The sequence below is a fragment of the Hypomesus nipponensis genome, chromosome 12, assembly GCF_054491055.1.
Source record: "Hypomesus nipponensis isolate SF chromosome 12, ASM5449105v1, whole genome shotgun sequence".
NCBI classification, from domain to species: Eukaryota; Metazoa; Chordata; class Actinopteri; order Osmeriformes; family Osmeridae; genus Hypomesus; species Hypomesus nipponensis.
In genome coordinates this window covers 1,724,728-1,738,300 of record NC_140372.1, presented here as the reverse complement: position 1 = coordinate 1,738,300, position 13,573 = coordinate 1,724,728, and the positions used below count along the sequence as shown (strand labels likewise).

Genomic DNA, 13,573 nt, shown 5'->3' with positions numbered 1-13,573 from the left:
TCACCATGCGGTTGGTAGGAAATCTGGATTGTAGGCAATGACTAGTAGCCTATAGCCGAGGTTCGGTCGGAGGGAGATATAGATGTTGGTGTTCCGTTTGTGATGCCTTTTCAAGGTTTGATAAAGGCAAAATGTAGTTTATTGTCGCCAATATTAAAGATCTATTTTCTATGTAAAATATGTTTTAGGCCTGTTAGTTGTTGAATCAATGGTTCAATCAATCGATACTTATCGCCTTATCACTTATCAATCGATACTCAGCCTATCCGTGTCAGTAGCGTAATTGGATGATTCATTTTGATACGCTGTTTAGGAGCACTAAACTCGTTAAATTCTACTTAGGCTACAGGTAATAATACCATTTTGAAACTGAATAATTACTCCAATGTTTTTGTTGTTTTTGTTGAATTTGACATGATCAACTACTTGAGACAATTATGGACAAATTACTCACCAAAACACATGACAGCTGGTTCATGCACATGCCATTTTATTCAAATGACTGGTTCACAAGAGCTTCAGTGTAATCCACTTGAGTAAAACGCGAGGGTCGTACATTTATTGTTAAACCGGATCTCCGCAGCAGAAACCCTGTGAGCATCACACACTGTGCACCCAGACACCACTCCACGCACCCCAATGCCGTCCATGCTAAGATTTGAATCTGTAACTGAGTCAAAGTTTTGGCAAATAAAACAATTACACAGTAGAATAAGCAACAACGGAATGTACAAGTAGCGTCACGTGATCAGCTATCAATGCGGTACCTTAACTTCAAGAGCAAACTATCAAGAGTGATACAGTCACCATTCCCTGCTTCGTATGTACAAGTGACAGAAAACAGATCGCTAACAGGGTTTCTATGACGACCACCGGGACAGGGGTTAGGCTGAGGTACAGAAGCCCCTCTCTGCCTCCCAGATTCCCTTTCTGTTCACGCTGGTTGAGCTTAACTCTGGTCCTGTTCGACCCAGGAGGTGAAAACATCATGTGTCACGTACATCCCTGTGGTGTGGAAGTGGTAGGCCGCGTTCACAAACACTTTTCACAGCACCAAAACAGACCTATTCAACACCACTAACACCAGCACACACACATATCATACAATTCATCTTCCTGATCGGTTCAGAACAATGATAGGAACATTGCAGGAATCAATCGATGTACTGGGAAACAACATGATTTAAATAATAATCATTCACAATCAACTGAAAAAATAAATAAATTAAAAAGTGAGTAAAGTTTTGTGTTAGTAAGTACTACAGAGTCAGGATGAGAGACAGGGGCATGTTAGTAGTGATCATGTGACAGGGTGATCACATGACAGGTCATCCACCCCAGGTGATGACCCCTCATCCTTCCTTCCTCCTACTCCAGGTCATCATCCTCCTCAGCTGCGATGGTGCTGGTCTGTTCCGAGGTCACACCTGGAACAGGACAAGCAGTTTGGATTAGTTCCAAGCTCCCCCTTTTTACACAATCCTGTTAGGGCATTTATGGCAAGACGTGCTGTAAAGTCTCAGCCTGTTCTGTCCCAGTGGGACAAGACATACTTGAAGCATCGTCATCGTTCGGAGTCTTCTTCTCTTCCTCCACATAACCAAAGCTCAGCAGCTTGGACATGCTTACAGGGGCCACCTTCTTGTCATAGGACCTTGAGAGAGTGAGGGAGAGAGAGAGAGAGAAAGACTTGTTTATTCTGAAAAGGCATTCAATAATAAAATCAAAATCCAATCAAATGTATAAAGCCCTTTGTAGAAGCAATGTCACAGAGGGATTAACAGATGCCAGCAGATCAACACCAAACCGATCTCAACAGAGAAAACTAGGAAGGATAATATCTACAGATTCCATGTTGTGTCCTGTACCATGTTGATCAATCGTAGACAGGGAGAGAGAGAGTAAGCAAGAGTAAGGCCCAATCCCAATACTCCCCCTTACCCCTAGCCCTTAATTTACCCCCTAGCCCTTGGACATGCTAGTCAGAGAAATGCGGGACTGTTGTGTAATTCAGCACTGTAACATTAGCGTACCAAACTAGCAATTTTTAGAAACGTTTCAATTAGGAAAATGGTTGCAAATATATATGTACAGGACTGTGTATAACACAAAACAAGACTGTCAATTTTTTTATCAATTAATTAAGCCGAAAATATTACATTTATTGGAGTCTCTGGATGATCTGGCCGCCATTGTTGCCGGTCGCGCAGCATTCACATGGCCCTCGGTTTCAAGTAAGCTCCCGATCTTACTTGGTGTTAAGGGGTGTATACCCCTTAGTCTTAGCCCTTCCCCTAGCTCAAAAAGAGTATTGGGACACCACTAGCTCTCACGGGAACGCGCAAAACTAAGAGGAAGGGGTAAGGGGGAGTATTGGGATTCGGCCTAAGTAAGACAGAGAGAGAGGCCTTCCTCCATCATACGTCAGTGTTGTAGTAGTGTGGTGGAAGGTGGATCTGGTGAACAGAATGAGAACCAGCGCTCTACTCACGTTCTCTTGTACTTGTTGGCCTGGGTTAGAGACAGGCCGTCCAGCTGGACAGCAGCACCATGGACCTACACACACAAACCACAACAACCGTCACTTCTCTGTGCTTTGGGAAAATAACCGACCACACAGCAACATCAAATGTAGAGAGCTAGCATATTACTTTAGAGTCCAAATCAAGCAATAAATCAATCCATAAATAGGTAAATAATAGCATACTGTTGTGAGACTTTAAGGAAGCGGAGGGATGTAATGAGTTGACAGTGATCTGATGAACCCGGTAGACGGTCAGATATCTTGATGGATCTGATGAATAATCATTAGTCATGCAAAACAAAATGGTTATTATGACCTACAGCTACTGCAGCGCCAGGTAGGTACATATGTCTCACCTGGAATAATATCCCATTTCTGTAAATGACTAAATGTAAATATAACATTCAAAAAATGTAGGAGCTCAAAAGTCAAACAAAAAAGGGAAAGCTTTTCCCTTTAGTCTGAAAAGTCTTGAGTCTAAGCTAAGCTGCATGTAGTGAAGCTCCTCTAACCACTAAGCTGCATGTAGTGAAGCTCCTCTAACCACTAAGCTGCATGTAGTGAAGCTCCTCTAACCACTAAGCTGCATGTAGTGAAGCCCTCCTGGGAGAGAGACGATGATGGGGTCAACTCAGAGATGGACAGATGCAAACTGAGGAGTGGAGGGGGGGGGGCTGGATGATGAAATAATAACGAAAGACCATGATGTCACTTATGGCAGGAGGGGGGATTTAAGTTCAGTCACCTTCTCTTTCCCCTGGGCAAAGCTATCAGTCTCCCTCTCCCAGGAGGAACAGTTATCAGTCCCAAAGGGGGCTGCCAGGGCGTGCCTGGAGCCTTTAGACTGGCTCCTGGTGTTCCCATCTGGGCTCATCATATCAGGGGAGCTGGCTTGACTGCCGCTGAAAACACAAAACCATCAGAACTCGCCCTCTCTCCGCAGGGGGGAGGCCAGGCGACAGCGGGAGAGCAGGCAGGAGACATGCCCCCTGCACCTGCACACAACTTGTTTTGGGGGTGGTTAAGTTTTGACATGCAGTGTTAGTATGCACGTCTTTGTGAAACGTGACTTCCTCCAATAACGTCCCAGTTGTCTTACCTCTTTGACCTTTGTGACCCGGGTGGTCCAGAGAACCAATCAGATGGGTTGTAGTTTTGGGGGGATTGGTTTTCTGCTTCGATATCGTCATGGGAAAGTAACCCTGAGGAACAAAGAACGTGTACAGAGAATGAGACCAGGGGGATGATTCATAGACTGTTTGACAGATAATGAACAGGAGATATGTGAATGTAAAGATATGTAGGCTGTATGTAAAAGTGTGTGATTATCTGGCAACTGTTTGGGTTATTATTACATGTTTACCATTTAAATCCTAGGGGGATAACACTCAACACTTTTTTTTTTTTATTACACAAAATAATTAGACCTGGACTATTGTGGTTTTGTTGAGTTTGAGCGGGTTCTGGAGCAAAACTATGAACCCACCCTTCTGTCCGCCTTGCTTGGCCAGTTTGACATATTCAGAATCCGAAGCAAATATCCCCACGCGACGCCCGCTAGTCCTCGCCTCCGGGGCGCTTTCGCTCGCGATCTGGGACAACCCCGGGATCTGCGACGTCGGACCAACGACTCCGTTGGACGGTCCCACTGGCTTGATACCTGCAAGACGACAATAACATCAAATAGTAACATACTACCGTGTTGGTAATACATCCGTTTCTCATGTGTGACATCACATACGTCGGCGGGGTTTGTGTCTAAATGTAAATTCGCTAACGTACAATTCCGGTTCAGTTTCATCCACGTCTAGACATGATTCCCCCCTGAGTAACACCGCGGCGCTGTGCTCACCTCCAGGTTTAGTCCTCCGATGGTTGGGTGCAGCACTCATAGCTGATCGTGGTGATATTCAGAGGCTAGAATGCTGATACCATAAAATAAAGAACGTCAATATACAGCAAGATGTTTAACAACATACAAAATTGACCGTAACGTCAGTTAACAGTAACAAGCAAACTAGTAACCAACAACTGCAACGGCTCTTCAGAAATAAGCAAAATTAAAAATCGGTTAACAAAGCCACTCGCTAGCTTTGTTAGCACATTGGCCAGCGAGCCGGCTAGCTAGCTAGACCAGCGTAATTTAGCAAGCCATCCAACATTCACTAGCTAATGCAAATACATTTGATATATGACTAAGAAGACAATTAATACACCCATCTACAAATACGAATGTTCAAATAATAGCATTTATCTCACACAGTTAAGCCGGCTTCAATTCTTTGTCGAATCGATGTGTCTCTAATCGACTATCGAACTGGGAGGACACTTCTTCCAAACGACTTCTTGAACCTCGGATGTACTTCCGGTCCGTGTTCACGTAAGATTCTTAAGATTTCTGTCATTTGAGGTTTTGCTATCGTTCATACGGTAAATATATATATATGTATATATATATATATATATATGTATATATATATATATATATATATATATATATATATATATTCTATAAATACTTAAATGAAAAACATGGGATTTGCAAATGGTTTTGAACAATGGGGAGGCAGGCTAGTTTAAGTGGTTTGTATGTATCGGATTTAGCAGCAGAGGGCATCATCATTGCGCCGTCATGAAACAATTTCTGCTTTTCTCTTCTCCGCACTTTCAAGTCTCCACCCTGAAAGATATGTATGTTTTCTCGTCAAGAATAAGGATTTTGATGACCACTCTATGTAAAAAAAAATCATAAAACAAAACATTTTATAAAAAAGGACGTTGATGACTGCCCAAGGACAAAAAAGAAATGTGTATAAAAAGGATGTTTATGACCGCTCAATGGCTTCAAATATTAAAAACACAGGTATAAAGAATAATCAAATCATCTTTATTTGGTTCCAGTTTCACTGTAGACTCTACAACAAAAAGTGTAGCCTATGTTACAATATTGTATTATGTTGGACATAAATACATAGTAGAAAGTTAACAGTTCCTTTGTATACTTCCCATCTCACACTCATACAGTACACATTCTCCACATCCCATCAGCAAGTCAGATCAATACTCATATACCCAAATGTATCGTTTTTTTATATCGATCTTATCGAGTTAACATGTTGGAAAAAAGGAACAATTAATTTAAAAGTTGTTCCTTTAAAAAAAGGTAATATCTTTCTATAAAAAAATAGCATTTCATAAAAATGTAACTATAACAATAAGATAGAAACATGTGAACCTAGAAAGGCATATTACAATAAATCCAGATTACCGTGAGCGCACGTATTCACATTTAAAAATGGATACACAACTGTCCTTCATCATACAATTGTGATGTGAGACACAAATATATTGTAAATGTTGTCGCTAAATTGTCATCAAATTCTAAATCATTTGTGGATGGGAAACAAAACCAAATTTGTCCTAAAATCACAACCAAACATTTATACATTTTCCTTAGTAGCCTATAAACACAACCTTCCACAAGCCCTTCATAACTTTCTGTTCCTCAAGGGCTCCAGTGTGACCTTAGGCAAAGAAAGCGCTCAATAAGTCTGAACAACAAAGTCCACGTGTACAAATCAGTAAGTAAGCAGATTAGGTCAATTTATGACACATTTGGAAGAACAGAGCTAGAGTGGAAGAGTTGGTCTCAATCCAAAACACAATCCTGTGATTAAGGATTATCAAATACACATTATGCTGTGCACGATTATCTCGGCCCACAGCTTCAATGTATATGGACAACCACAAACCACATCCCAGATATCGAGCCTTCCCAGCGTGCCCTCCACCCTCCTAGATCCACAGTACCAGACTGTTCTAAAGGGGTGAGAGATGCTATAAAGCCTTGTTTCCGTCAACAGTAAAGATTCTCCCCTAGGCAGCAAATTGCAACAGTACTCCTACGATGTGATACTGGTTCAAAGACTGTGGTGAACATGTAAATGCCAAAGATGGGCAAAACGTTTTCCTGGTTCTATTTTCCAGTTGAAACAAATGTTCACTACTGGACAGAACAGGTTTGTATCCTATACAAATAAGGCATAATTAACGTTGGAACCCAAAGACCCAGGGTGCCTAGTGTGTCCTGTCAATGAAGTGCAGGTTGATGGGCGCACCGGGGCATAGCAGGCCGTGGGTCTTGGCTTTAACGTCCTCTGTGAGAGGCGACACCCCAATGTGGAAATTCTGGATGAGCTGCAAAAAATGGAGACACACTGACGTCAGACAGCTAATGTGTGTGAGAGCACTAGCGTGTGTGTGTGTGTGAGAGCACTAGCATGTGTGTGTGTGTGAGAGCACTAGCATGTGTGTGTGTGTGAGAGCACTAGCATGTGTGTGTGTGTGAGAGCACTAGCATGTGTGTGTGTGTGTGTGTGAGAGCACTAGTGTGTGTGTGTGTGTGTGTGAGAGCACTAGCGTGTGTGAGAGCACTAGCGCGTGTGTGTGTGTGTGTGTGTGTGAGAGCACTAGGGTGTGTGAGAGCACTAGTGTGTGTGTGTGTGTGTGTGAGAGCACTAGCATGTGTGTGTGTGTGAGAGCACTAGCGTGTGTGTGTGTGAGCACTAGTGTGTGTGTGTGTGTCTGATCCGTACCCGTGTGAGGGCCAGGTGCATCTCCAGCTCAGCGATCCTTCGCCCGATGCAGCTGCGGATGCCGTAGCCGAAGGGGATGGAGCCAAAGTTATCCACCCTGTCCGTGTTGTCCTTCCTGATCCAACGCTCTGGACGGAAGTCATTAGCCCCGGGGAAGTTCTCCTCCTCCATAGAGGTGGAGTAGTGGCACAGAGCCAGCTGTGTCTGGTCAGGGAGAGAGGAGAGACCATCATGGGTTTAGGTTTTACTGACGGAAAGATCCAGAAACAAATCTGTTTATAGAACTCGCTGAGACCAAAATAGGATATGTTTTTGGGACCAAGTCTTTTTAAATGGTCACTGTGTGTGTGTGTGGTTGTCTGTAGCTTGACTAATGCAATGTTGTGTTACATCTTTGCTACAATGGTTTTGGCTACAGTTGTCTTCCTTTTCTTTGGCTTGTTCAATAGCCAGCTTCACACACACACACACACACACACACACACACACACACACACACACACACACACACACACACACACACACACACACACACACACACACACACACACACACACACACACACGCACACACACACTTACCCCTTTGGGGATGAAGTAACCACCCAACACCAAGTCATCTTGAGTAATCCTTCCGTTGCCAGGGAGAACTGGAAACAGCCTGCTCCCAGAGACAAAGAAAGAGAGAGTAGAAGAGGGAGAGAGAGGGAGAGATTAAGTGGAGGACACAAAGACAGGCCTGTCACATTACTGCTGCAACAAAGGGGGGCCCCAGCCAAGGAGCCACACACAAGTTACACAACAATCCATGTTCAAAGCAGTTTGGAGATGAGGAGAGAGAGAGAGAGACAAACAGACAGTACCTGAGAGTCTCCTTCACCAGCCCCCTGATGAGAGGTAACCGTGAGATGTCGTCGGCTGTGGCAATGGTTCCCTCCCCCAGCGTCCGGGTCACCTCCTCATAGATCTGCTGCTGGATCAGGGGGTGGCGTGCCAGCAGGTAGGACGCCCAGGACAGGGTGAACGACGTCTACAAGAGGGAGGAACACTCAAGGTTGGTTTTACTTCTTAAATTCTTACATTTCCCAAGAAGAAACATTGTTTACTTATTTCTATTTAACATTTGTAAAATGAGAGATTATAGTTGTCATCATATTTATCTTTTTCTACCCAATTGGAAATGTCCTTGAAATTTACAGATGTTTTATGTTCACATACTTATAGACAATTTGTTTGTACTTAAACTTTATAAGTATCCTTTAAGCATACTTTTCTTTGCTTGGGTACCACATATTTCTTAAAGTTATCCCTGTCATACCCTTCAATCTCCCTCCTCCCTGCCTCATCACACAGCCCTTCTCCACAGCAGAAGGTGGTTGGTGAGGCATTTGCCTCCCTCTCTGTGTAAGATGAATTACTCCTCTCCCTAAACCCTGTTGGTGACCTTTCACAGTCACCTTCCTGCACGCCTCGTTCCTGCCCTTCTCCTTATCTCCCTTCCTGATGGAGCTGTTTCCATCAGCACATCTCTTCCTCCTTCCCACTCTCTGTCTGAGTGTCACACCAACTTTAATTCATATCCTGTCATGTCATGTCCTGTCCCTCCCTCCCTCCGCAACACACAGCTCCTGGGACCACACCTCCTCCCCACTCCCCTCCAGGCTGTGCACACACGCGTGGCTCCAGGTCATACCGTGTCCACGCCGGCCAGCAGCATCTCAGTCATGTTGGCGTAGATCTCCTCCAGGTTCATCTCCCTGGTGAGCAGCATGTGGGTGAGGAGCCCTCCCCTCACTTCCTCCCCCCTGGACACCTGCGCCTTGATGTCTGCCAGACGCCTGTCAACGTGGATCTGGCCTGGGGGGGGGGGGGAAACAAAGTTGTGTGGGCCCGCTATTAGATCTCTGTTTGGCTGATAGTGAAGGGTTCTCTCATTACAGTCCTTTCAGGCACCAGCTATCAGATACACACCCATTCACCCACACACAGAGAGGGGGGGGGATTCATCTTTTCATACTTCAGTACCTGCAGTAGGTACAGTGGACAAATGTGCTCGTAGCAGAGATGGAGGGAGAGAGAAGCAGAAGTAGCAGAGATAGAGAGAGATGGAGGTAGCAGACATGGAGAGAGAGAGAGAGAGAGAGAGAGAGAAGCAGAAGTAGCAGAGATAGAGAGAGATGGAGGTAGCAGACATGGAGAGAGAGGAGAGAGGGAGAGGGAAGCAGAAGTAGCAGAGATGGACAGCAGAAGAAGAAGGGATGATTACTCACTGAAGTGGAAGAGGCCGTCCCAGGAGCTGCAGAAGTCCTCCCAGGGTTTGGGGATGAGGGGGCGGAGCCACTTGGGGATGGCTCCAGCGTACATGGTGGTCTTGAAGGAGCTGAACATCAGGTGCAGAGCGGTGATGTAGTCCTGGCTCTTCTTGGGGATCTCGTTCTCCAGGCAACCCAGGCGACACTCGTACAAGATGGCTGCCACACCTGAGGGAGGGGGGAGGGGGTTCATTTACATTCCGCATCTAACACCGCATTTATATATATCTAGATATGTAGAATATGTATGAGATCTACTGAATATAGATTTATAGTACAGACATGAGATACAGTAAATTTGTAGGATGGATATAAGATTAAAGCCTTTCTTATTCTGACAGAGCGTCCTATCTCCCGGGGCCAGGGAGGACGGGGTGGTCCTACCTTCCATGGCGTACTTGAAGAACATGTCGTTGATGTTGAGGACGGTGCTGCCGTCTGCCTGCTGGCCTCGGAGGGTGCGCACCCTGGTCACCAAGTCGCTCACCACCTCGTTCACGTCATCGCTGAACGCAGCCACGTCCCGCGGCCGCATGATCAGCTGCCTGAGCACGCTCCTCATCTTCAGCCAATCATCGCCCTCGCTGTTCAGACAGAGGGGAGGAGTCAGTGTTAGAGGCTACTCCCTTCTCCTCGTCATGTGACCCACCACCACCACCAATCCCCCCCCCCCCAACCACTGCTGGCTAGGGTGGATCTGTCTTTCACAGACAGGTCACAGGTCACACTTGTTAACTAAGCCTTCCCGTCGCTGTCGACACACCAGATGATTGGGGTCGAGGGGTGTGGGGTTAGGAGGGGGGTTGAGTACAGGATGAGGGGTGTGGGGTTAGGAGGGGGGTTGAGTACAGGATGAGGGGTGTGGGGTTAGGAGGGGGGTTGAGTACAGGACGAGGGGTGTGGGGTTAGGAGGGGGGTTGAGTACAGGATGAGGGGTGTGGGGTTAGGAGGGGGGTTGAGTACAGGATGAGGGGTGTGGGGTTAGGAGGGGGGTTGAGTACAGGACGAGGGGTGTGGGGTTAGGAGGGGGGTTGAGTACAGGATGAGGGGTGTGGGGTTAGGAGGGGGGTTGAGTACAGGACGAGGGGTGTGGGGTTAGGAGGGGGGTTGAGTACAGGACGAGGGGTGTGGGGTTAGGAGGGGGGTTGAGTACAGGATGAGGGGTGTGGGGTTAGGAGGGGGGTTGAGTACAGGATGAGGGGTGTGGGGTTAGGAGGGGGGTTGAGTACAGGACGAGGGGTGTGGGGTTAGGAGGGGGGTTGAGTACAGGATGAGGGGTGTGGGGTTAGGAGGGGGGTTGAGTACAGGATGAGGGGTGTGGGGTTAGGAGGGGGGTTGAGTACAGGATGAGGGGTGTGGGGTTAGGAGGGGGGTTGAGTACAGGACGAGGGGTGTGGGGTTAGGAGGGGGGTTGAGTACAGGACGAGGGGGGATCAGATGACACTCACGCTGAGATCAGGCCGGTGGAACGACCCCTCATGTCGCGGTACTCCTTCCAGGACTCCATGTTTGCCCTCTGAGGGGCTACTCCCTCTGCCCTGAGGGCCTGGGCCACCAGGTCACGCCCCGCCACCGACACCACCAGCTGGGGCCCGAAGCGGGACTTGAAGATCTTCCCATACTTCTGGGAGTGCTCCATCTGAGGACAGAAGGACAGGCAGACAGGGAAAGGTTAAAGTCAGCTGGAGATTAAAATATGATAAGATAATGTGCTTATCAAGAAGGAGGGTTTTTGCGATGAACAATGCAGTGAAAATGCTCTGACCACCCAGGTAGGAAGGCTATGAATGTTTCTCAATAAATAATGTTTTAGGAATTAAGAAAAGCACACTCATATGCCATTAGTTTTTTTTACATTTTACAATGTAGCTCATGTTTTGAGTCGTATAATTTGAAGCTAATATATTTGGGTGAAAATAACAGGAAAGTGCAATGTAGATCTATGCATGAATAGTAAGTCACTCCTTGCTTTAGAGAAAAGTAAGAAACATCAGTCTCTCTGTTGTTGTTGCATGTCAAACAAATATAGTGGGTCCCGCTCCTTTCAAAGTAGCCTACTATAGTCTCCCAAAAATCTAGATTGGATCTTTTCATTGTTACGTGATTCATCAGCAAACGTCAACTTTGAACTGTGTCCAAATACAGATCTGCGATATGGTATCTTTAAAAGCTGCCTTAATTTACCCAAAATCGAGATTGTGTATTTTCCTGGTCACAGTAGCCTAATACCAGTGGGCCATACCTGAATCTAAATACAGTACACGGAGTTTGACTGTAAAATGCAAGAAAAAAAGACTGACCTGAATTTCATGGATTCTGCTGAATCCATCGCGGTAGAAAAACTCAACGAGATTGCCAATGGCACTTGGACCCGGCATCTCCTTCAGACTCTTGATTCCAGCCGCCTCCTTTCCAATCTCCAACGGCGTCGGTGTAATCAAACCGTCCGGTAGAGCCTGCTCACCCGCAGAGGTCATTGGCATGGACTCGCTGGCTGCAGACTTGTGCAGCCCCCGCCCCACAACTGATAACTGCATTTTCAGCATTTCAGTTTGAAGGCTCTTGCAGAAAAGATGCGCAATTTTATTCTGGAGAGCCATTGTGCAGGTTTTTGTTTAAAGTTGAAAATTTAACTTGTTCAAAAGGTTTCCCGGTGAAGTTGCGGCGTTCACGGCTGCTTTGCGCTCTGAATGCTCAATGCACGAGACTGCTGTCGTAGTTCTGGAGCACCAACGGTTCTGCAAGGTGGTCCGTTCAGCCTTTGCCTGCTTTTGCAATTTGAAGCCTGCTTAGGGATTGGATGTTGATATTTGGGGAGGGAGACCAGTGATCTTTATACAGATGGTTGTGGGCGTTTCCCTCAAGAAACTCACTTGTTAGGGAGGCTAGAACAACGTGCCTAAAATGGTGTTACATCACCGAAATCACGTAAGTCAGAAAATCCCAAAAAAACACTATTTTCACAGCACATGGCACGAGTTTGCACCCCATACACACACACACACACGGTTCAATACCCTCGATAACCTTTTGATACAAACTGGTGAAAAGGTTTTCCGAGAATGCGTAATTACCTACAGCAAAACAGTTAAGCTACAGCAAGGTGGTCTGCCAACCCTTACAAAAAATAAGTCAACTTCAAGTTAATTTTTTATGTATAATTAGTATAAAAAGTATACTATTATCATTTTACTTAAAGTATACCATCAGTGTACTTATGTAAATACTATTTTTGTACTAAGTAGGCCTAAACTGAATTGGCCCAATTTTTAGGTCATTTAGTACACTTATAGTGTATTTCAAGGTTTACTTTTGAATACTGCGAAGTAGCCCGACTCGGTCTTCGGGTAAGCTACGAGTCTTTGGATAATTTTTCACGTGACCTGCATAGGCTCTGTACTGGTAGCTAGAGGAAACAGTCGGTCTTTCTACAAGTCTTTGGATCATTTTTCACGTTACCTGCATAGGCTCTGTACTGGTAGCTAGAGGAAACAAACGATTCGTTCATTTCCAGACTCGGTCTTTCTACAAGTCTTTGGATAATTTTTTCACGTGACCCGCATTGTGTTTTTTAGTAGAAGAAACAGTTTCCTCATCCCCTTTCGCGTGGCCGCTGTTTTAGTAGGACGTGAATGATATTCGCTCAAGTCATCATACTGACTGGTTTTGTTATTTTCACTTTACATTTACACTTACAGTTTAGTGCAGTGTAATCGTTTGCTGTGATAATTAAATACTAGTGTGATAATAAATTACCAAATCATACAAACTGTACCCCCCCAAGAAGAAGTTCGTTCTTCAGTCAGTTTGACAGTATAACCTTCAAATGCATAATTCAACCCTTCTGTCTGCTTCTTTCTCAAGGAGCTTTTTAGTTTTTTTCATTAATACTCCAATTGATAATTATTAGTATAAGATTATAGGGTTTCACAATGTGTTGGCAGTAATTAAGGTTACAGCTTCAGTACCAAAAAAGATTCAATGTGCAATGCATAATATATTTTCATAGACATGAATAATTTGAATGAGATGGATCTAAAAAATGTAACCTGTAATGTACTTTACAATTATTTTGACTGTTTTTGCTGTATAATAATAGAAAACGTACATCCTACTCCAGAAGAAATGTATACCATTTTCTGT

General features: G+C 45.1%; 2 protein-coding genes across 2 annotated transcripts; both read right to left on the bottom strand.

Moving 5' to 3' along the window:
* Positions 1–468: 468 nt before the first annotated feature.
* Positions 469–4,892, bottom strand: c12h7orf57 (chromosome 12 C7orf57 homolog). Its single transcript, XM_084667354.1, has 8 exons — positions 4,784–4,892; positions 4,377–4,449; positions 4,011–4,184; positions 3,624–3,726; positions 3,270–3,426; positions 2,492–2,556; positions 1,554–1,654; positions 469–1,427 (listed from the first exon to the last, which is right to left on the bottom strand). The coding sequence occupies exons 2-8, from the start codon at positions 4,414–4,416 to the stop codon at positions 1,369–1,371; spliced, it is 699 nt and encodes a 232-aa protein (XP_084523480.1). The 5' UTR covers positions 4,417–4,449; positions 4,784–4,892; the 3' UTR covers positions 469–1,368.
* A 518-nt stretch (positions 4,893–5,410) lies between these two features.
* Positions 5,411–12,288, bottom strand: cyp27c1 (cytochrome P450, family 27, subfamily C, polypeptide 1). Its single transcript, XM_084668689.1, has 9 exons — positions 11,731–12,288; positions 10,879–11,069; positions 9,815–10,014; positions 9,389–9,598; positions 8,812–8,975; positions 7,982–8,148; positions 7,701–7,779; positions 7,120–7,323; positions 5,411–6,721 (listed from the first exon to the last, which is right to left on the bottom strand). The coding sequence occupies exons 1-9, from the start codon at positions 12,028–12,030 to the stop codon at positions 6,602–6,604; spliced, it is 1,635 nt and encodes a 544-aa protein (XP_084524815.1). The 5' UTR covers positions 12,031–12,288; the 3' UTR covers positions 5,411–6,601.
* Positions 12,289–13,573: the final 1,285 nt, after the last annotated feature.

Coding starts and splice junctions, on each gene's coding strand:
- c12h7orf57 (XM_084667354.1), bottom strand. CDS start 4,416: ATGAGTGCTGCACCCAACCATCGGAGGACTAAACCTGGAG. Junction 3,427..3,623: donor GGGTCACAAAGGTCAAAGAG/GTAAGACAACTG, acceptor TTGTGTTTTCAG/CGGCAGTCAAGCCAGCTCCC. Junction 1,655..2,491: donor GCCAACAAGTACAAGAGAAC/GTGAGTAGAGCG, acceptor CACTCTCTCAAG/GTCCTATGACAAGAAGGTGG.
- cyp27c1 (XM_084668689.1), bottom strand. CDS start 12,030: ATGGCTCTCCAGAATAAAATTGCGCATCTTTTCTGCAAGAGCCTTCAA. Junction 8,149..8,811: donor TGCTGGCCGGCGTGGACACG/GTATGACCTGGA, acceptor TCCCTCTTGTAG/ACGTCGTTCACCCTGTCCTG. Junction 6,722..7,119: donor TGCACCTGGCCCTCACACGG/GTACGGATCAGA, acceptor CATTTTTTGCAG/CTCATCCAGAATTTCCACAT.